General features: G+C 41.8%; 1 protein-coding gene across 3 annotated transcripts; it reads right to left on the bottom strand.

Annotated features, from left to right (window-relative positions):
- Positions 1-1,343: 1,343 nt before the first annotated feature.
- Positions 1,344-22,642, bottom strand: NBR1 (NBR1 autophagy cargo receptor). 3 transcript variants are annotated; one of them, XM_058041943.1, is made up of 21 exons: positions 22,483-22,642; positions 19,528-19,590; positions 17,886-17,904; positions 17,467-17,489; positions 16,446-16,643; positions 15,899-15,973; positions 14,642-14,871; positions 12,301-12,465; positions 11,662-11,868; positions 10,845-11,004; positions 10,058-10,345; positions 9,484-9,636; positions 8,945-9,020; positions 8,515-8,625; positions 7,545-7,733; positions 7,289-7,423; positions 5,909-6,269; positions 5,492-5,589; positions 4,883-4,952; positions 3,944-4,049; positions 1,344-3,570 (listed from the first exon to the last, which is right to left on the bottom strand). In XM_058041943.1, exons 1-21 carry the CDS (start codon positions 22,639-22,641, stop codon positions 3,397-3,399), a joined length of 3,060 nt encoding a protein of 1,019 aa, XP_057897926.1. In that variant the 5' UTR covers position 22,642; the 3' UTR covers positions 1,344-3,396. The 3 variants fall into 3 exon arrangements, with proteins under 3 accessions (XP_057897926.1, XP_057897927.1, XP_057897928.1); XM_058041944.1 differs by having other exon boundaries at positions 1,344-3,567; XM_058041945.1 differs by lacking the exon at positions 8,515-8,625.
- Positions 22,643-23,537: the final 895 nt, after the last annotated feature.

Raw genomic sequence — 23,537 nt, 5'->3', positions numbered from 1 at the left:
ACCGGGATGAGAGCGGGACGAGACCGGGGGGACCGGGACGAGAGCGGGACGAGACCGGGCTGGACCGGGATGAGAGAGGGACGAGACCGGGGGGGACCGGGGACAGCGGAGCGCGGCCCGGGACGAGACCGGGTGGGACCGGGACAGCGGAGCGCGGCCCGGGACGAGACCGGGTGGGACCGGGACAGCGGGGCGGGACCCGCGACGACAGGGGGCCTGGCCGGGACAGTGAGCAGCGGGAAGGGAATGCCGGGCACCGAGTCTTTACCAACGCTATCATCACGACAATGCGAAGAAAGAGAAATATCTGGACTGTGGTTGGCTTACACAGCGCCGTGGCTCCTCTCACCTAGTGAAGGGTTGGTTTCTTCTTTATGCCAAATGGGCAGTGTATGTGTGTGGAAAAGACATTTTTGTGCTGTTCTTGTGAGGCAGTGAAGGCTGCCTGAAGATAAGGGAAGCCCCATATCTCTCCCAAGGAAGGTATCAAGGCTATCACCATGACAATGTGTAGAAAGAGACAAAAGATCTGGTTTTAGTTGGCTCACAGAGTGACGTGGCTCCTCTTCACCTATTGAGAGTTTTGTTTCTTTCTTATAACCAATGGGCAGTGTTATGTGTTTGTTAAGTAAATGTAAATATCCTGTAAAACTATAAAGGCAAAGGCAACATGTTGCTTTAATAAACGCCCCCTTATACAGCCTTCTGATCTGAGTCTTGGTGCTTGCACCGTGTGGTGCTCTACAGCAACATCTGTGTTCCTTAAGTAAATGTAAACATCTTGTAAAACTATAAAAGCAACATGTTGCTTCAATAAATAAGTGTAAACAGCCTTCTGAGTGAGAGTGAGTCCTGGTGCTTTGTGCTCTGTGGGACTCGATATCAACATCATCCCTGTCACAGATATATTTTATGAAAACTCCTTTTGCTGGGATTTTTTCTCCTGAGAAGCTGAGAGGCCTCAGAAATGAAATGTAAACAATGGTTATCTGCTGCTGTGGAATGTAACAGGTGCATCTGGGATTGGTCTCATGTAGTTGTTTCTAATTAATGGCCAATCCCAGTCTGGCTGTCTCAGACTCTCTGGTCAGTCACAAGATTTTATTATCATTCCATCCCTTTTTTTTCCTTGCTAGCCTTCTGATGAAATCCTTTCTTCTATTCTTTTAGTATAGTTTTAATTTATCCTTTTCTTTTAATATAATATATATCATAAAATAATAAATCAGCCTTCTGAAACATGGAGTCAGATTCTCATCTCTTCCCTCATCCTGGGATTCCTGTGAACACCACCAACACATCCCAAACCCCCAGCTCACCCAAAATAAGATACAGAGATCACATCTGCTCTATAGAATATATTATAAATTATATCATGCATCCATTAACAAAATATACAAAGCCAACAGAAATATATCTATCTTAAGCCTGAGCATACAGCATCTAAACTCTAGTAAAAAGTAACATAAAGAGAACAGCATCTCACACTTGCCACTTCAATCCTCAATGAAGTGTTCCTCCTCAAATGCTTCAGTTTTGTAGTTTACAGAACACATGAACATTCCAAGTACAAAGGTACACATGGTGAACATGGGTCCTGCTGGGCCTGACACACCCCAGCAAATAAAACCACATTATGCTTCAAAGTGTCATCAGCTTCTGCATTTCACTCCTGTCCTAGAGCTGGCATTAGTCAGAAGATACTCAAAAAAAACCACATCCAAGTTAAGGTGGAAAGTCACAGAAGGATCTTTACCTGGTCCACAGCACACAGTTGTACTGGTGTACAGAGAGATGGCAAACACTGCAAAATACTTCTACTGTATTTCAAAATAAACATTTAAGAGTATATCTTCCACCATCTATAAAAATAGGTTTAAAAGGAAAGTGGTATGATACATTTGTTTTCTTGGACTATTTTAATGGTATTTTTATCTCTATGGGTACTAAAGTCTTTTAAAAAATTACTGATAACCTGGCCAGCACAATACTGACGCTGCTTCAGCTATGCTGTGACAAAACAGAACACTAGTTTTGAAGCAGGAGTAATATAAAATATTTTAGAATCGATGGTCTCTTACTGCAGCAAGGAAAAAATGTTTATCTGAAAGTAAGAATGCAGCCAACACTGTCACCTGCTGAGGGACTGAACTCTGAGAGGTTCTCTGGATACCCCACTGCACAGCAGTGTCTGGTGCTCATTTATGTCATTCTTCAGAATCAAACCTCTCAGCATATTCAGAAAGGAATTCTTAGATTTCCAAATTAAATATGGGCATCTAAAAATCTTAGCAGAAAAATGAATTCTACAGATGTGGCTATGGAAACACAGGGCCAGCTAAAACCATCAGAGGAGACTGTACATTTGAAAGTGCTTCAGTTAATGCATTTTTTAAACTCTCATGTACAGTTATGTGATCCCTGCTTCAAGCATTCTTTCCATTCCTAAACATTACAAAAATTTATACTCCAGGTCTGGGTTCCTACACATTCTTGCATTTTTTATGTGGTATTAACAGAGTAAATATTTGCACTCTAGTGAAAAAAGGTAATGGTCAAATTTTTTATATTTTTACAAAGAGCCTGTAAAGATTCCTAGAAAAGCCTTTCCTACCCTTACACTCCATTTTTAACAAAATATTTTATGTAGGTTATTCTTCTACAGTTAGAGATGTGGTGTGCACTATCATTACTGATTCAATTGCTGGTGGTAATTTTCCTGCTTCATTCTGCTACAACAAAAACAACTTTACTGGTATTCATCAGTTGAACAGTTCCACTCTTAGACTTTCGAAAAGCCTAAATTCAAGATGGCTTTCTTTTATGAGCAACTTCTTTTTCTTAGAATAAGTTGTAAGATTTAAATTTGTCACTTTACTATCACACATTGGAAAACCAATTACTAAATCCTCAGAAGAAACAAAGAAACTCCTAGTTTCAGGCATCTCTTGTAAATTAAGCAGAACTACATTTTATAGCAGCATTTTACACTGGTTTCTATTCCAAAGCTAATTAAGCCAACAAAAAATTTCCAGCTGCCTAAAAAAAAAAGTATATACACAATAAAATGGGAATTTCTCACCTGGGTACAAAGTTTAGTTCTACATGATTCTCTGGTAAAAGAATTTGATCTGAAATTAGAGATTTAAAGACTACTCATTTAACTTTGAGGTCTAAATAATAACTGAAATTCTGGTATCCATTTCAAGAGATGCCACGAGAGTTGTTTGACATTTCCACGAGGGTAAAAAGAAGAAGAAGCCAAATGCTCAAAGAAAAGCTGAAGTTTTAAACCAAACCTCCAAACAGAGAGCAGCTGAGGAGCAGCCTGCTACTCTTGCAATCTTTAATTAGAGTTTACTCAATGAAGATCATTCCTCTCTCCAGCAGGCAGGTTTAGCACCTACTGCACCAGTCTCTGTTACTGATCTGAAGCAATTCAGTCACCACTTCAATCATGTTGTTGTTGTGTTTCTTCAGCAGCCTCAGGTTTAACTGCCTGTCACAGAATCCCATCTCACACAGACTGGAGAGCAGAGCAGCAGTCTGCTCTTCTGGAGCTGCAGGCTGCTGAAAACAAAAGACAGTAAGATCAATTTAAAAAGACAATTTGTTTTTTGCCATTTGAACTGTGCATTATGCTAGAATCAAACTGAGCCACAGAGGCTCTTCTGGCCCCATTTAAGCCATTTATAACTCCCTTCACTGCTCACTTACAAAGGTGAGCTACTACTCCTACATGAGGCTACCAGAGACATGTTTTTATCCATATGGCATGGATTTCCCAGTCTGCTGAGAGCAGCAAACCTCAAAGGAACACCATCAAACTTAACATTTTACTCTTACATTAACTCCAATATAGACTATTGACACATTTAAAAAAACACACACCTGTAAATTTGTCATTCCATGAAACTCACACAGCACACAAAAAGACACTCACCTGTTCCATAATGGGTGGTCCAGCAAATAATGCTTTGTAGGCAGAAGCAGCAACTGACAAAGCTCCTTTCACGAGCTCTCCTGCAATGCTGCTGCCCTGAGGGTACCTGTGAAGAGACCAGGAGCTGTTTTAGGGTCAGCAAAGGCAAGGGTTTGTTTCAGTGAAATGCAATTTGCTGCCTTTTGAGGCAAGGACTGCTGGAGACAACAGCCTGTGATCCAAAGGAATCAGCAGTGTTTGGGAACTGAGCTATACAAGAAGTTAATTCCTTCTTCTTGACAAGTTCTATTAAATTGTGGGTGTGTGTCTTCCATAAAGTGACCTTTTGTAAAGAGTTCAGTGCTCTCATCTAGAAGAGAACAGACCTACATGAAAGCTGTGCACTGACACATCCATTCAGGGTAGGGTAACTTCTATTTGTTTCCTATGAATACTTGAGTTACTTAATAATCCATTATATATATATATTCTATACTCTAATATATTATATATTAGAATATTATATATATATATATATATATATATATATACATATATATATATACACACTCTTATGTATTCTAATATATATATTCTTAATCAACATTTTGACTTACCTCTCCAGCCTCAGTATTTTATGACTACTTTATAGCTAGCTTGTAAAATCCCCATCCTAAGAGGCCTGAGATTTTCCAGAAAAAAAAAACTCACAGAATTTTAGAAGCACTCAACTTGAGCTCTTCACTAACTTTGGTTTGCCAGTTCTGCATCCTTTTGATTTGTGCCCAAGTAGAAACCAAGATCTTGTGAAAACACAGCATGTTTGCTTTAAGAAGGGAGGCCTCTCTCCAAATTATTGACAACATGAAATCTACAGGCCAGAGCTTTTTCCTAGCTGTCTGATTAAGCTGCTCTCAGTCTAAAATAGTGTTTGTGAAGTCAGAGCTTCACCTTCATTACCTTGGGTATTCTGAGAACTTAGTGAGAAATGCAGAAGATCCTGGCTCATGATTATCTTCACCACTGGGTTCTGGAAGAGGAAGAAAAAATGTCAACATATCCAGTTAATTAAGCTGGAGAAATGCAACACATGCAAAAACATAAAAAATGTGTCTCAGTACAACACTGATACTCTAAGTTTAGTTATGCAGAGAATCCAGGATTCTCACTGCAGTGAAAGCAGTCAGAAGGTTTTCAGAACCATATGAGTGATTCATCACTGGTGTTTAACAAAGAGGAACTCCTGTCTCAGTGACTGTAACAGCAGCTTAAATACACAGCTCATCAATCCCAGAGCAAAGTAATTTTCCAGATGCCTGTAAGTACTTTTGAGTATCCTTTTAAATCTTTACAATTTCCCATAATAGACGCTCTTAACTGATCCACAAAACCAATTATTTCTTTATTTGCCACATCCATATAGCAAAAGTTCAACACTCAGAGAAAAACTAAAATCTTTACTTGATAGATTTCTGCTCTCCTCAAGAGAAAGCAGACATCAAATTCAATACCAGGCATAAAGAATGGGTGATAGCAATAGTCTGCACCCTTCATTAAATATGTCAATACCTTCTCTTTGTATTTGATCATGAGGAGCAGAAGAGATATGCTCTGAAGCTGCTGTGTTTGGTTCTTGGAAAGTAGAATTCTGAAGAGATGAAAGATTCCTGAGAACATAAGGCAAAAACATCACTACTTTTATTCTACATGTACACACATAAGCAAGTCATGATCAACAGAAAAAAGAAAAAACTTCACATGCTCCCTTCTCTCCCTCTCTTGCACTCATTTAAATCAGCGAGTTAATAACACAGAGCCCCAAAACACAGAGCCCCAAAACAGGCTCTCTCAAGTTGCAAGATTTAAGAACTTTTACCTCAGCATTTAATAAAAATTTTGTTACAATTCTTCCTTGGAAAGTACCAAACCTTGCAGACTCTAGAGCAATACCAGCATCACCATTTTGTTCCCATCCCCAAATCCTACCTTTGTGCCTGGGGAAGGCTGTCCACAGTTGCTGGGGTTAATGGTACTGCAGCCAGAGTTTGGGAAGTTGTCAGTGGATCACTGACCCTCTGGATCTGTGGTTGGCTTCCCCCTTCTGGGATCTCTGCTACTGTTTCAGGTTCTCCTGTCTTTTCTAAACCAGGCTGAGAAAGAGCTGAACTGTACATGGAGTCACCCAAGGGCCGGCTGGTGTCGAAGCACTCAGGGAGGATGATGATGTAGTCCTCTGAGGAAGCAGAGGAGCACTGACTCTGAACATCATCTTTGTCATCTTCCTCTTCACCACCATTGCCAGCAGCACTGTGGGGGCTTGTGTTCTCATCAGGCAGTGGAAGGTCCCCTAGGAGGAAAAAAAAAGTGAGGTATTCACCATTGTCTGTATGGAAAACAGGAGAGATAGAATTGTCCCAGCTTGTGGAGAGCCTGGTTCAAGCATGGCTTAAAGAAAGAGGCCATGAAGGTATACAGCTGATGGGAAAGTAAAAGGTAGCTGTAAAGCAGCATTTCCCAGGCTTGATTTTGTAAATAACTAGGTTCTCAGGCACCTTTTTTATAAACAGCAGGATTCTCAGACAGTCTTCTCATAACAGTCCTTGGCTGCTCAGGGAACAGATATGAAGGTTTTGAGAACTTTTCATATCACAGTGAGAACACTAATTTTGGTTTCAATAAACAACCACGGGTATTGTAAACAAAAGGAGGGGTTAGAGTTTTCTCTGTACCTATCGTGAGCTCAGATTTTGCAATATGCATGAAGTTAATTAACACTTTTATAAAAGGTGACTGATTTGATCAATAAATCAGAGTCGATGCTGATCAACAAAGATGGGTCGTCTCCCTTCTCTTTCAACACCAGCTGTAAGAAAAAAGTATTTAGGAATAACTGTAAACCTCAGGTGCTGCCATTCATGGTGTCAGTGTGAAAGAGTAACAGATGCCAATGTTAAGCCTTTGCAAATACACTGCTGGTATTAATGCTTATAGTAAAAACTGGAGTAGGAGCTATATAAAGAACTGGAGTTTTCAGGTCCTGAATTACACACATTAGAAACAGGTCAGAAATATTGCAGGCTATGTGTACAAAATATGGAGGCACCAGTCATGCATAACATATGAGCACTTATCTGAATACCCAACTGGAACCTTTTAGTCTCAATTTCATTTCTTTAAACAGCAGCTGTTAAGCCAACTGCTTGTTAAAGCACTGACACCAATTTTCTGATGTAATGGTTCTCACAACTGGGACAATCTAACAATTCTCCTCATCTAATGAAGATCAATTTCCTAGAACAGTGTCACATCTTCTCACACATGATTTTTTTTACAGCTTTATCTTATATTCAAGCCCATTTTACTTACCACATGAATTTTCTGTCACTGGTTCTGACTGATGAATCTTTGCTTCCTTTTTGGAAGTGGAATTACTATTTATCACAGGAGATTCTTCAGTTATTGTATTGCAGCTGAAGGTGTCTTGCAGTGTGTGTAAAGAGTCTAATAAAAGCCATCAGGAAAAACAATTAAATGGCATCAACCACCTGAGCTGAGCAATTTGTGTCTCATGTCTGACTGCTAACAAGTCAAACCAGAGAATGCAGCTAATGACAGTACTTACTCTGGAGGATTTTGGGATTTTTTTGTGGGGGTTTGTGGTCAGGTGCAGCATCCAGAGTCAGAGATCTAATTACAGTTTCACAGACAAACTGAGTCCCACTCATATCTTCTTCCCCTTCCTCCTGGTTCAATGCATGTTCAGCTTTCACCTTCACCACAGAAGAGTCCACAGAAAGGCCTTCTGCCACTCCTTGGAAAGGGAAACATAACAGATTTTACCACCACAAAAAAGAAATGTAACTATAAGAAGAATTTTTTAGACTGGCCACAGCTAATATTGATTCTGTGTGCTATTTCTAAAAATTGAAGGATTTTTTAATTCAGCTCAAGTTGAGCACAAAAGTGACTGAGAAGTATGGGGAGCACACCTGGAGTGTTTGGAGTATAACCTAGTCTATAAAGGGCAGATCATTAATTCTCCCAACAATTCCAGTGGTCAGACAAATCAAAAGAAGGATTTAAATGGATTTTAAACAAGGACATGCAGTAATAGGACAGCAGGGAATGACTTTAACATGGAGGAGAGTATATTTAAATTAGATATTAAGCAGAAATTCTTCCTTTTGAGGGTTGTGAGGCCCTGGCACAGATTGCCCAGAGAAGCTGTGGCTGCCCCTGGATCCCTGGAAGTGTTCAAGGCCAGGCTGGGTGAGGCTTGGACCAGCCTGGGACAGGGGAAGCTGTCCCAGCTCATGGCAGTGGGGTGGAACTGAATAATCTCTAAAGGTCCCTTCCAACCCAAAGCTTCCAAACCATTCTGTGATTCTATGAGTTCTATTTGCAATCTACATATATTATTCTCCAACCTCTATAATCACTAATGTAGTGTCAGACTCCAGGTTGATGAGACAAACAACCTGCAATTTATTTTTTTTTTCCCAAAGAAGAGGAAGACAGTAATTAGAATTCCTTTTAGACATCAAGTTTGCTGACTACAGAGAAGTGACAACATCCTCAGGACTGCTGCTTACCAGGCACTAGTTTAAATCCACTCCCCTCGTTCTCCTCCTCTATCTGCCCTAAGCCAGGTTTCTCCAGCAAGGGGCTGTCACGTGGCAAAGGGGACATGCATGGAGTCATGTCTGGAAAACACAGGGAGCAAAGAAAATTGGCACTAAAGGACAAGGAGCCTCCATGAGGTAACATTTTCTTAAAGTTAATCTTTTTAAGGGACATTCTTTCAAGACTGAAGAAACTGAGTTAGTTATTTTGAAAGATAATCTGGTGGAATAAACAACTAGCTTTGCATTACTCTGCCACTGGCTGTGCAAAGAAAATGGCAGCATTCCTCAACATCTGGAATGTTATGTTCTTGGGGATATGAAGGTGAAAAGAAGCCAAGCTCTACACAAAGGATAGCTGTCTGTGCTCAAGAGAGCACCCAGAGCACAGGAGCCTTACCAACAGGAGTATTGTGTGGCACCCGCTCCAATTCCTGCACAATATTAATGTCCAACAGCTCAAAGGACAGCAAATCCTACAGGAAAAACACAGAGAGTTTCCATGAGCAAAGCCTGAAAGTGAATCATGTCTGTACTTGGCAGCACAGAGCCCACTGATGTACAAATAACACTTTGTTTCTCAGCACAATCTCAGAGGGCAGTTTTCCCACAATATGTATTTACATCACTGAATATGGTGCACAAATTAGGGCAGCAAGGGACAAAGCTCAGAATTCCCTTATTAGAACCAGAGAAAGACTCAATGCTGACTCTCTTTTTTGAGACTCTTTATCTGTCCTACACATTTCTTCCACAAAATGACAGTGCCTAACACCAGTTTGAGAAAACAGCTCTGCTGTATAAAATGCAATATACTCTTTCTGAAAATAGAGAGGCCATTTCTAGAGCTCAGAAGTTTTAATCTTACAGATGTCTACCTACCCAGACATCAAACCCAAGGTGGTTTGCTTTATATCTACCTGAATTTTAGCACTTTACCTGTGCAGTGAGGAGATCGACAGATGGGATATAAAATTCTCTCTCACTTGGCAGATTTTTGATCTTTAAAGGAACAGTTGGCAGAGATATTTCAGTCTGCTCTGCAATTTCACCTATCAGCTGAGCACCTGCTTCTGTCTCTAAGGAAGCACCCTGCAAAAAAACAAAAAAACCAGAAGCCCCTTAGCCACAGTAAATAAAACATCACATGAAATCTAAAGCCTGAGTTTTGTGTAAACACAGAAGTAATTTGAAAGAAATTTAAATCAACTCATTACAGAGCTAAAAGGACAAGACCTAACAAAGAGAAATGCTGCAGTGTTTCAGCTCAAAGAAGCAGACAAATAGTTGCAACAGACTGATAGCTGATGTCTTGACTGTCACAAAGAACAACTACTTTATAACTTATAAATGCAATATACGTTGTATTTTTTCCTATTAAAATAAAATTTAAAAGCAAACAGCTAAAACAATTCCCTTGAATAACTAGTTAGGAATATTATGCCAAATAACAGACAGTGCTCCTTCTCCTAGGCAATTCTGAGCTGCCTCAAACAGCAGGTGAGTGACTTGCCTGTTTGGTTCTGGAAGCTTTACTCTTCTGACAGGAGTCAGAATCCTTCCAATCACCTTCCACATAGTCAGCAGCTGGACAGGGATCCACCACAATACTGCACCAGATCCTTGGGCCAAACTGTTCCCCTCTGTGTGACAGTCTCCAGTGAGAAGTGTAAGTTCCTTCTATGTTGGGAGCTACAAACTCAACTGAAACAGTTCCTACTTGTCCAGATGGAAGGGATGGCACTATCACATCTTTTTTCTCAGCAGATGCCAAGGTCAGATTACCCCACATGAGTTTCAACTGAAAAATACAACAGAAAAAAGGCAAAAGTTAACTCCTCAAGCTTCTCTGCAAAGTGTGGGAAGTAGGAAGCAGAGGCTGAAAGGCCTTGTAGGTGCCAGGCATGGAGAGGAAGGTACTAGTACACATTCCCACATTAATCACTATCAATACAAAGATACCCCCATCTTTTTAACACAAAGGCAGCTACTCACAGAACAAAGGGTTCTGGAGCTCAGAAAAGCAACAGACAGTTGTAAGCAGGGTGAAATTGCACCACCATAACATGGGGAACATACAATTAATTGGAAACACGTTCAGTGATGGTGCTCTGAATCTGTGCCTTCCCACAGCCTTCACTTTTGTAAAGAGCACCTACACAGCTTATTGCCCCAAAATTCCCAGCTGAAATTCAACAGGCCAAAGGAAATCTTAAACAGGTCCTAACAGAGAATTCACCTACAAATGTTACCTCCCAGGATGATTTTAGTGTGTAGAAGGAAGAGCAAAGGCAAGATACCTTGGTGTCTGAGCTCCACTCCACATTGCCAGTATTCTTCATTCGCCAGTGTTTGATAAACTTTGTTCCTGGTTTCAAGTGAGTCCCATCAGGCAAATTCTCATCCACAAACACTGCACTAAGTGTTGGGACAATGGCTTGGAAGGGTTGATTAGGACTCCTGGGATTGGAGAAGAAACAAACAAAAAAAAAATACACCAAAAGTGAAGTTCAGCTGCTGATTGATGTTAATTTGGCTTTTAAATGCCCTAAATGGAAGAGATGAATTAAAGAAACAAACTGTACAAGTTTTACACTGCACAGTCATAAACTCAAAGAGAGTAGGAAATGCAGAGCAGTTGCCTGCAAAGGCTGCTGTCTAATGAACCTCAGCTTAAGAGCACATTAAAAAAAAAGAAACAGCAGTGAATATAAATATACAGAATGTACTTGATTTTATGCAGACACACTTAATAAAGCAGGAAGATACAGACTTTTTAAAAACTGGCAGTAAATGTTATTCTGTATGAGCATGCATGTCTATGTAAAATCCTAGGCACTCCCCTTCCTCCTAAATCTACATAAATCACTAAGTTTCGAGTAATAACCATCAGCCACTATTTTTTTTCCTTTCTCCTACTCTCCTCTCAATTAAAAACATTCTACCTTGCATTTGGACTCTACAAATGGCATTTGGACAAAATTCTCACCCAGTCAAATGACAAATCACCCTTCAAATGAGCAATTCCATAACCTTCCTCCAGTTACTTTAACTTGGTCTCATAACAAAAGGTCAGACAGCACAACTACCAGATGCTCAGTTAACAACAAGCCTTACAGGAAGGTATTAGGCTGGACACTCTCAGATTTCAGAGCAGGTGAGCCACTTGTTTCCAACACATGGATAGAGTTCCACAGATGAATTTTCCTGTGCAATTTTAGCTGCTTTTTGAGCTCTCGGACCTCTGCTTTTCGCTGTTTCTTCTCTGCTCGCAATCTTTGCTTCTCTGCCTTCAGAAATCTTTTGTCCATCTGTTTCTGGAGCCTGCAAAGCAATTAACACACCTTATTACATTAAATCGATTAGAATTTATCTTTACCCAACACAGTCTTAGTCTCAAGGGAACCCTTCAGGAAACATCCCATGCTTCTAGACTGGATACCAAATGATTTTAAAAGAACATCCTCACAGTTGCTTGTGGAAGTATTTTCAATTGTTTCTGAAAGTACAAAAAAGGCAGGCACAGGATGCTCAAAGAAAAAGCAAGCTCTCAAAGTTTACAACCCAAAAAGTCTGTATTTTCTACTTTGCTGTTAAAAACACTGTAAGATTTATGACTTATGCCCTTTAAGAAAATTTGAGCGCCATTTCCATTTCTTGTTATCTCTAAAATAAAAGCTGAACCCCAACTCCAACACAGGTGTTTCCTTGCACTCAGAACAACCTTGCCAGGCACTGCCAGGTGCCAGCACTTACCTGACTTGCTCCAGAGTGGCAGGCAGGCGTGGAGAGAGCTCTGCCAGGCTGTAATTGTCAGCCACACAGGGGATGGGTCTGCGCAGCTTTAACAAGACGTGGTTTGGATCGTGTGCATACGTTCCTGACTCACACTCCTCACAGATATTGTAGGCTGGACAAAGGCTGCAAAGCAGAAAAGATAAAGTTATCAAGAGGCAAAGAATTTCTGCAGAGAAGCTTTCACTGTAAGCAGTTCCCAAGTGAGCAGCTGGATGTCTCACTTATAGATCAGTATTTGGAGCCCTGTGGAATACCTACATGATTATCTCTCTTCTTGGCACAACTGCAATATAGTTCCCACTTCTCTGAACACACATTGAAAAAATGTGGTGCTTCCTTTAGCACAAGTAATTAAAATTTTTGCTACAAAGGGCAGAACATTTTATCAAAATCCAGAGCCAGAAACAGCACCACACTTATGAAAATACAGTGGGTAAGTCAACAAGCATTCCGGGATGCAAAGCAGATTGCTCCTCCAGGAACAGGGCTGATAAAAACCAGACTGTCACCTCCTGCCAGCAAGGGAAAAAAAAATCCAAAGAAAAATTCCTGCTGGCATTTCATCTACTGCCTCCGCCTAGTCCCAAAATGTTGATCTTTACAGCAGTTGCCTCATTCAAATAAAACTCTCACTTTTAGCAACTTACTTCAGACATTTATCAAAATCTATTTCATATTATTAGACAGACAAGAGTGGAGTCATTAAGAAAAGGTATGACCTGCCTTAGTCTCACTGACTCAGAACCAAACAAAGGGTTATAAGCCCTGCTTTTTTGTTTAGTTAACCAAACAAAACGTTTCCCATTACAATTATTGGATCTTATTACTGCAGATAAGGTAAAGAGTGATTGAGAACACAGCAATGAAGTTCTCTGAACTGTGTTCATTGAGAACACAACATTATAAAGTTCTCTCACTTTAACAATCACCTTTTCTCAAAATAATATTAATCTTGCTTTTATGCAGATAAAATCTAGCAACCACAGGAGAGAACATCAGATGTTGGTGAGACATAGAAGACATTCTGAAACGTCCAGCAGGCTGCAAATTAGGAACGTAGAAGTATCTAACCCCAAGAGAGTTTCTCTCTCACTCACAATCCATGCCTGGCAGGTTCCCCATACTCCCAGATCCCAGCACTGAAATGTCCAGCAGGCTGCAGAATGGGAACCTAGAAGTATCTAACCCTTAGACAGTTTTACTCACAGGCTGTGCCTGGCAGGTTCCTCTCCCTCCCAGCACTGAAATGTCCAGCAGGCTGCAGAATGGGAACCTAGAAGTATCTAACCCCAAGAGAGTTTCTCTCTCACTCACAAGCTGTGCATGTCAGCATGTCAAGTTCCCACCCTTCCAGCTCCCAGCACACTCTACCTGCACTGAAATGCAGGCTGCAGATTAGGAACCTAGAGGTATCTAACCCCAAGAGAGTTGCTTTCTCACTCTCAGGCTGTGCCTGCAGGTCCCCACACTCCCAGCTCCCAGCACTGAAATGTCCAGCAGGGTGCAGATTGGGAACCTAGCAGTATCTAGTATCTAGAAACCCCAGGAGGATTTCTCTCTCTCTCTCTCTCTCTCTCTCACTCACAGGCTGTGCCTGCCAGGTTCTCAACCTCCCAGCACACTGTACTACCTGCACTGAAATGCCCAGCAGGCTGCAGATTAGGAACCCAGCAGTATCTAACCCCGAGACAGTTTCTCACTCACTCACTCTCAAACTGTGCATGTCAGCATGTCAGGTTCCCACCCTCCCAGCTCACTGTACTTGCACTGAAATGCCCAGCAGGCTGCAGATTAGGAATCTAGTAGTATCTAACCCCCAGAGAGTTTCACTCACAGGCTGTGCCTGGCAGGCTCCCCATACTCCAAGCTCACTGCCATGTCCAGCAGGCTGCAGATTATGAACCCAGCAGTACCTTACCCCCAGAAGAGTTTCTCTCTCTCTCCCTCCCAGGCTGTGCCACCCTCCCAGCCCCCTGTACCAGCACTGAAACGTCCAGCAGGCTGCAGATTAAGAACTTAGCAATATCTAACCCCCAGAGAGTTTCACTCACAGGCTGTCCCTGGCAGGTTCCCCACACTCCCAGCTCCCTGTACCTGCACGGCAATGTCCTGCAGGCTGCAGATGATGAACCCAGCAGTATCCAACCACCAGAGTTTCTCTCTCTCTCTCCCTCCCAGGCTGGTCCCACCCTCCCAGCCCCTGTACCCACACTGCAATGTCCTGCAGGCTGCAGATGATGAACCCAGCAGTATCCAACCCCCAGAGAGTTTCTCTCTCCCTCCCTCCCAGCCCCTGTACCTGCACTGGTAGCGCACCCCGACGATGGGAGCCTGGCAGCTGCAGCAGGACATGAGCCAGTCACACTGCCTGCTGCTGCTGCTGCTGCTCCCCACGGGGCTCTCTGGAGGTGCAGCTGCTGCTGGGAATGAGCTCTCACAAAATTCTGCAGGCTGACTGCAATGGACAAGCTTCTCATACAGCTTCTGCTCCAGCCTCTCCACAGTCTCCTTAACTACTTGTTCTCTGAACTGGAAAGAAATTAAAGCAGTGGTGAATGAGAGCCACCTTTAAAGTTTGAAATGTTGAGTTACATTGTCCCAAGTCTCCCAATCTGTCAGTAGCTATTGACTACTTCAGAATAATTTCCCCTACCGCCAGCACACTCTTCCTAAAATTATTTTAATATATAATACATATAACATATATACGATCATATCATTATATCATATTATACAGATCACACAATATAATATTATCATAATATCATATATATGATATATATATGATCATATCATTATATCATATTATACAGATCACACAATATAATATTATCATAATATCATATATATATGACATATATATGATCATATAATTATATCATATTATACAGATCACACAATATAATATTATCATAATATCATATATATATGATATATAACATATATGATCATATCATTATATCATATTATACAGATCACACAATATAATATTATCATAATATCATATATATATGATATATAACACATATATGATAATACATAAAATATATCAACAAGTACCATGTTCCTCAGAGAGAACTTTTATTTTAGAAAATACCAACCCAGAGCTTTTAAGAAGGCAAATTAAAATTCACATATTTGTGCTTACGATATTATTTTTCTTCCATAAGCTTGCATGAAGGGAAGGAAAATCATCTCCAAAACTGGGCAATCAAGAGCCTACAACAACAACACTCCCCATGCTCTCCCACAATGAGTGGTCTGTGCCACAAGGATTCTGCTTGTTATGGGAGCTACTTAAAACTACACTCTAACTGAATCAAATGCATAAACTAAATATTTCACTTTTCACAAGTGGTATGGATCAAGTTTTTGGTTTTGGGGTTTTTTAAGGCATCACTTGCAGACATAGTTAAACATTTAGTTCACATTAAGATCCTGGTCACAAGTGCTGATGGCAGGAGTGTTCAGATGTCAGGCATCACAAAGATCACTTCCAACAACAATAAAATTAAAGTATTTAAGTATATAAAAACTTGCAAGACAATACACTTACTGTTTCCAAGTAGCTAGTAAACCATTCTGGAGGATTTTCATTTGTGCTTTCTGGTCTGGTCTGATTTAACTTTTGCTGGGGAAAAAAATAAATCAAAAGAAAACAAAAAAAAAGTATGCAAAGTTAAAAAAAAATACCAACTCAACACAGCAAGTTAACTGCTGAAATAGCTTTTAAGTGTCTTTATAGAAAAATATTTAAGTAGTCACTGATATTTCTGCCTCATTAGCATTTGAGTGTAATTACACACCAAAGAAATCAAGTCAGGCAGAAGTTACCAGATGGCAATGAGAGCTTCAGGAGATGAATTGCTCTGTTTAGCAGAATATTTAAGAATGGCCAACATGAAAGCACTGGCATTTCTAAAGACAGCATCAAATTATCCTCTTGAAGTTATTCAAACTTCAAGAGCTTCAACAGGTGCAGGGAACTGAAAACAGAGATCAACTTCTGAACTCAGTTTTTATATATGGCTGAAGAGGACAATCAGTCTATAAAGTGAATTATATTTATTAATCCTTTGTTGGAATGCAGCTCAACTTCTTACCTGCATGGTCAGGTCCTTGTCTTTTTTAAATTCTTCCTCTAATCCCTGAGCTAGCATGGAATGATGCAAAAGTGGTTTCTTCTCATCTTTAAGAAGCACCAGCTTTTCTGTCACATTTTTTTCATGGAGTTGCAAAGCATGAGAAGAGTTCTTTTCATAGGCATTCATCTGAAGCTGATTTCCTTGTTTTACTGCAATCTAAATAAACACAACACACATACAGCACGTTTTCCACTTAAAATCAGTATAGGGAATCTGTAAAAATTCAGTATTGCACTACATTGGAGAGTTTGGCAAAAGGGTGGGGAAGGACTAACAGACAAAAAGTAAAACAGAGAGAGATGCCAAGGTAGAGTCAGCTGATATTCTACTTCAGAAAGGTTATTAATATACTTATTAAAAAGTTTATTAAAACCCAAAGGATAATCATGCAAATATCCTGCTGGAATTTTTCAGCCTACAATAAAGTGTTCCCAGGAGCCAGTAATCAACAGATTCTGTCCAGGAATTTATTTTGAAATTATCAGATTTGAAATTCAAACCATGAGCAAAAAGTTGTGAAAGACTTAATAATGTAAAACAGAAATGTAAAAAAATGCAATTCTTATTTTGTCCAACTGCTTATAAAGTAGCTAAGCATTGACTCCAACAAGTTTTAATTATACTCTGCAGAATCTATGTGGTAATATTTTTGAAGGGTTTCACCAAAGCCCAATATTTCTAAATATGGGATTACTTTTGAAGGGTTTGAGAAAATCAATCCCTTAACCAACCCAGTGCTGCTCAGGGTCCTGAATCTCAACTCCTATTCAACTAACTTATAAAAACAAAGACCAACCAGGATAGCAAAAAAAAAAAAAAAAAGTAATAACACAATCAAGCTACTGTCCAAAGCTAGAAAACAGCTTTGAAAAACTATTCTGATTTCCTGGGCCGGGTAATGCCATTTTTTTTCCTCAGCTACACCAGTTTTAATTAGAAAAGGATGAATATATTGAAAAAAGTCAAAGAGCACATTTACCTTCAGAGCTTCTTCATATTCCTCTAAAGAAAAATAGAAAGAAGTGTGAATGGCCCCTATCTCACACAACAGATGTAAGTTTATCACACACTATTTAAAAACCTTTACATGACAAAGGGCCTCCCCTACCTTCTGTAAATTCCCTTAAATTAAAAGCCTAATTAAATTAGTGCAAGAAATTGTACATACAGCAACAAGCACACAATTTCACAGTGAAGAACCACAACATTCCACTCATTTAGTAATTTTCAATTTGTTCCTGTGGATCAAGAATTCTTTCCTTTGGGAAGAATTTAATGCCAAGTCATATATAAAATTAAAAAATCCAAAAGCAAGCATTCTTAAGTGCATCTTCAAAATAAACAGGCAATAGTTGGGGTCTCTTATCTTGATTTCACCTCAGCAAAGCAGCAGCTCACCTTTGCTGTTCACAGAGACCTGCAAAGAGAAGGAACAGTGAGACACATTTTTGCAGTTCTCTCAAAATGAACACCCTCCAGAATAAACACACTTTTATTCTGTTCCTACAGCAGCAGTCCTTTAGCTGTTTGTCACTGCCATGTTTAATCATTACCCAAAGCTGGGGTGCCCTGGAGCAGCCCATGTTTGTTACTGGACTGGCACAGGAGGCAGCTCTGGCACCAGAACAAGCTGCTCTCCTCCAAAGTCACTGCCTGTACCCCTGGGCTCACTGCACAACTTTAAATGCCCAGTTAAGTGTTTCAAAAGATCAATTAAGTGTTTCGTAAGCCCATTCTTCTCCAGAAAATTAATTATCAATGCTGCATATAGAAGTCATTAACACAGGAAGCTATTTAATCCTCACAGCATCACAGGATTCTGAACAATGCTTGCTCAGTATTTCAGGAAAAAGCTTTCATAGATTCATCTATATATTTATATATTATACAGGCTGGAAAATAAGGGGAGAATCATTCTCTGAAAGGTTGTTAGAAGCTTCTTGACATTTCCCCTTAGGGAAAAATAACAAGAACCCCCATGTCATTTAGCAGAGCTATAATCCAAGCAGTGGAACACTGTGTTTGCAAAAGGTCATTCTGTGTGAGAGTTACATTCCCCTCTGAATCTCTAGATAAACAAAAATAATATGAGAGGGTGAGACTGTGCCAAGCAGGAAGTTACTCAACAAGGACAACTAGAAGTAACCAATTTGTTCTGTGAGTCAGTAATCTGCTTGGAGATTACAGCAATTGCATCAAGCAGGCAGAGGATTTGAGCAGAGCAGATCACTGAGGCAAACCTGGGCTAATGACAGGGGACCTACATTTTCCAGAGGAAGGAGTCTAGAGTGAAAAGACAGAGCTTTACCACAGCTGCAAACACAAGTAGCTACAACTATCTGCCACAGACATATTTTCTGAAAATCCTTTTGTTAGGATCTTTTCTCCTGAGAAGCTGGGAAACTTCAGCTTCTCCATGTTTTGTTGCTCTGGAGAATTGTTCACCTATCATGTGAAATTGTTTTTACTTGGTGACCAATGACAGCCAGCTGTGTCAAGGCTGTGAGCAGTCACAAGATTTTATTATCATTCCTTTCCTTTCAAGCCTTCTAATGAAATCCTTTCTTCTATTCTTTTAGTATAGTTTTAATATAGAATTTCCTTTTAATATAATATATCTCATAAAATAATAAATCAGCCTTCTGAAACATGGAGTCAAGATTCTCATCTCTTCCCTCATCCTGGGACTCTATGAACACCACCACAACTACCTTATAAAAAAATTTAAAAATAAATAAGTTCCTCGATGGAAACATTCCTCCACAGAGCACAGAGAACCACTGGGTGTTCCAACAGGGTGGAAAAAAGAAAGGCAGTAGCTTCTAAAAAATTATTTTAAAGTATGTATGCTGCATTAAGAGTAAAACCAAAAGACTATCAGCTATTTTCTTATTTAAAGGACAAACATTCCCCCACCCCAATGTCCATAAAAAACTCTCCTGAAGGACCCATGACCAACTATCAGGAGACAGAATGTAATTTCTGCCAGCAGCCATTTCTCAGCTGACTTATTGGGAGGGTGGAGTGGCAGGGGTTTTACCTCATCATTATCCTCATCAATGTACTTGATCTGAATGTTGTCCAGGTCAAATGAAACTTTAACCTGTAATAAAAAAAAATAGAACACAAAATCATAGTGAGGCAGGACCTCAGTTAACAATGATTATTAATTGGGAATAACATTAAAACCCTTTTGATCCCTCCCTTCAGTTTCTCAGAAGCAAACACTGTTTTACCAAATCCATTCCTCTGGAGCTGAACTCTTCCCAGTGCCTTCCCTCCAAGCTTTCCTGACTTTCCCTAATGAAAATAATAAACACATCTTGCACCTTGCCAGGTTAATGTTTACTCCAAAATAAATAACAAAAACCTCCCCATTCTAAGAGGACAAGCTCAGGGTTAACAAACTCAGTCATGGTAAACACTGCAAAACATGAAGACAAAAACAATCCCTAAACTCTTTTTAGAAAGCACCTGGGAGACAGCTCACAAGGGTGATCAGCCTTTTCTCAGCCTATCAAAACTCACAGAATAAAGCTGAGCAGTTATTTTACATTTTACATTAGCAAGGCAGAATGAGCACCACCAAATCAACCATAAAATGAAAGCAGTTGTTTCCACATGCTGAGCCTTTGAGGCTCCTGTACATTTCTGTACCAGGTTCCTACAAAAAATGCATTTTTCTGCTTTGGTTTGAACAGACAGGTGTCTGCTCAGGAAGGCAGGAGCCTCCCTTGAAATGGAAAATGTAAATCTCCTCCTTCTGAATTATTGTAATTTTTAAATTAAGAATTATTGTAATTTTTAAATCAAGCAAAGATATGGGAATAGGAATAGCAGTTTATTTTTGTACCAGGTTCCTATAAAAGCTGCATTTTTCTGCTTTGGTTTGAACAGACAGGAAGGCAGACACCTGAAATGAAAAATGTAAACCTCCTCCTCCTGAATTATTGTAATTTTTAAATTAAGGGGTTCTCAAGCAAAGATATGGGAATAGGAATAACAGTTTATTTTTGTACCAGGTTCCTACAAAAACTGTGTTCTTCTGCTTTGGTTTGAACAGACAGGTGTCTGCTCAGGAAGGCAGACACCTGAAATGGAAAATGTAAACCTCCTCCTTCTCAATTATTATCATTTTTAAATTAAGGTGCTCTCAGGCAAAGATATGGGGAAAAGAATAACAGTTTATTTTTGTACCAGGTTCCTACAAAAACTGTGTTTTTCTGCCTTGCTTTGAACAGACGGGCGTCTGCTGAGGACACATGGACACACAGACACAGGGACACACAGACACACTCTGCTCCAGGCAGGCTCTTCCAGCAGCACATCCCAGATTCTGTGAGTGCAGAGACAGAACCAGCTTGTTTTGCCAGGAAGAAGCTGTGCTCTGCATTTCCATGGTCTGGAAGCACAGATTGTTCCCCTAAACTCCGGGCAGAACAAGAGCTCACAGGTTTATAAAAGTTTATCCCTTATAAACACCAACCACGTTGCACAGAATACCAAAATACAACAAAAACACAAGTTTAACTCCTTTAAAACAATATTTCCCACAACAGGGACAACCCCTGGCTGTACCTCAGGGAAACACTGTAATGGAAACACCACACCTTGAACAAACACACCCTGGCTCTCAGAATACCTGAGATTAAGGGCAGCACGGTGCTTACACAGTAATCTGCTTCCAGCTTTGATGCAAGCACGGCTCTGACCAGCTCAGACATTCCTGCAGCTCTACTTGCACTAAGTATTTTAAGGCTGAACCTTTCGGTGCCTCTTTTCAGAGGACTGAAATACAGCAAGGGAAGGTGATGCAGCTCAAACCTTGGACCTGAGCAATTCACAAAACAAACCCCTCCTGCGTGTGTACTGGAAGATACTGGCCAGAAAAAACAGAAAATAACACAGCAGCAAGATCTCTTCAGATGTATCTTTGAAAGCAAGCTAAGAAAAATGAGAACAGTTGTGTGGAAGAGGTTTTACAGCAACTTCTGTCAGCCAGAGAGGAGTTTGATAAGAGGATCCATAATTACCCGTGAAAGAATTTCCTACCAAGGTCATTGACATAGAAACCAAGAAAGAAAGAAGGATAAATAAAAGAAACCTGAACTGTCCATTCCAATAAACACTTTCTTTGTCTCTGGTGACCAATGAGTAAAGTGTAAACTTATGATCTTTGTAAGAATGTATAAAAAGCATGCAGGCTATAATAAAAACAGTTTGAAGCCTTCTGAAAATGGAGTGTGTTGTCTCAGTCTCAACTACGACACAGCTGCTACAGAATTAATTAATAACAACAATAATAATAATAGTAATAATAATGTTAGTTTCATCATAGCCAAGGGAGTACTTACAACAGAATTTCACACTAAGCCAATACAGGAATTGTCACTAAACCCTGAAAACAAGCACCCAAACAAACTGAGCTCTACCAAAGCAGGACACACAGACCTGCCCACACAGGCACGGCCCGGTCAGAGCCGGTTCTACCCAAACTACCTCACACAAAGCTCTGGGAACCGAGGACCAAACTAAAATCTGTTTGTGACTCAGTATCCCAAAAGGCACAGACAAATCTTCAGAAAAGCACAGACAGGTGTTACTTCACGATAAGTACTTCAAAAAGTACAGGAAATAACAGAATGTACTTTACAGAGGGATACAGAGCCAAACCTGCAAAAAAGGGCAAAGAGCAGAGCTAAGCCCTGCTGCTCACACAGAAAAAAAGAGCTCTTGAGAATTTTTTTCCAAACCAGGCCGTTCACATCAATCTAAGCACACAGCAGGAGTGAATAACACTATTTAGGCAAAAATAACAATCAAGACCGCAGGCCTATGAACCGGCAGCTCTAACAGCCCGTGAAATGGATAACACTGCTTCGGAAAGCGCGGTCGGAGACGCTGAGCCCTCAAAGCTTCGCTGGCCCGGTCAGCGCCTCACCGGGCCGGCTCCCGGCGGCTGCGGCCCCCCCGCCCCGCCTCGCCTCCCGCTCACCATGGCCTCCACATCGGCCCACGTCGTGCGCGCCGGGTCGGACACGAGGAAGGAGCGGATTTCGCCGCGGCAGGTGACGCGCAGGGTGACCCGCGGCTCCATGGCGCGCTCCCGCGGGGCCGGGGCCGGCGGCGCCAGCCCTCCCGACAGGCACAACATGGCGGCCCGAGGGCGGCCCGCCCCGCGCCCGCTGCGCGCGCTTATTGGCGGCGCCGCCCGTCACTCATCCATCCCTCCGCTGTGATTGGTCGGAAGGCGGAGCCAGAGGGGTCGCGGAACAACAACAATAAACACAGCCGGGCGCGCGCGCGCGCACCGCGGCCACGCACGTCCGGCAACTGCGCCGCGGCGGCGCTTGTGCACTCCGGCATCACGTGGCGGCGGCGGCCAATCAGCTACTAACCAGAGCCAACCAGAACCAATCAGAGTCAAGCAGGCCAGCGCGGCCCCGCCCCGCCGAGGGGAAGGAGCCCGTCAGGGGGCGCTGCAGGGGCGCGCGCCGGCCCCGCGGCTTCGGATTGGCTGCGCGCGGTGGGGCGGGAAGGGCGCGAAACGCGGCGCGGGGAGCGCGGGGAGCGCTGAGGGGAGACGGGAGCGGCGCTGAGGAACGCAGAGGGGAGACGGGCGCGGCACTGGCACCGGGGAGCGCTGAGGGGAGACGGGAACGGCACCGCCATGGCCTGGCCCTGACCTAATCGCACCGACACCGGTGCTGCCCTGGCACTGAGCGCGCCAGCCCTGCCCTGGCCGCCCTGGCACCGGCACCGGCCTGGCACTGACCGCACCGACACCGATACCGGCCTGGCTCTGACCGCCCCGGCTCTGCCCGCTCTCCTTCCCCCCTTTCCCGGTACGCTTCCCTGCAGGGCCGGTCCCGAGCGGTTTCTCTTTGTTTTCAGCGTTCGCTCTGGGCTCTCAGGCTCGGGTGGGTCCGCTCTGGCTCCTTGGCATGACCTGTCTGCCCTCGGCTCTGCTGCTTTCCTTGCCAGCGATCCCCTCGCTCTGGCTGCTTTGTGCTCTTGCTGAATTTCACCTGAATAAACCTTTTCTGGGCG

The sequence above is a fragment of the Melospiza georgiana genome, chromosome 28 (assembly GCF_028018845.1).
Source record: "Melospiza georgiana isolate bMelGeo1 chromosome 28, bMelGeo1.pri, whole genome shotgun sequence".
Lineage (NCBI taxonomy): Eukaryota > Metazoa > Chordata > Aves > Passeriformes > Passerellidae > Melospiza > Melospiza georgiana.
This window is presented reverse-complemented; position numbering and strand designations above follow the sequence as displayed.

Excerpts from the sequence above, each read along its gene's own strand:
- NBR1 (XM_058041943.1), bottom strand. The coding sequence starts at position 22,641 with ATGTTGTGCCTGTCGGGAGGGCTGGCGCCGCCGGCCCCGGCCCCGCGG. Across the intron at positions 14,872-15,898 it reads TTACTAGCTACTTGGAAACA|TTCAGAGAACAAGTAGTTAA; the intron begins GTAAGTGTATTG and ends ATTTCTTTCCAG. Across the intron at positions 3,571-3,943 it reads GACCACCCATTATGGAACAG|CAGCCTGCAGCTCCAGAAGA; the intron begins GTGAGTGTCTTT and ends TTTTGTTTTCAG.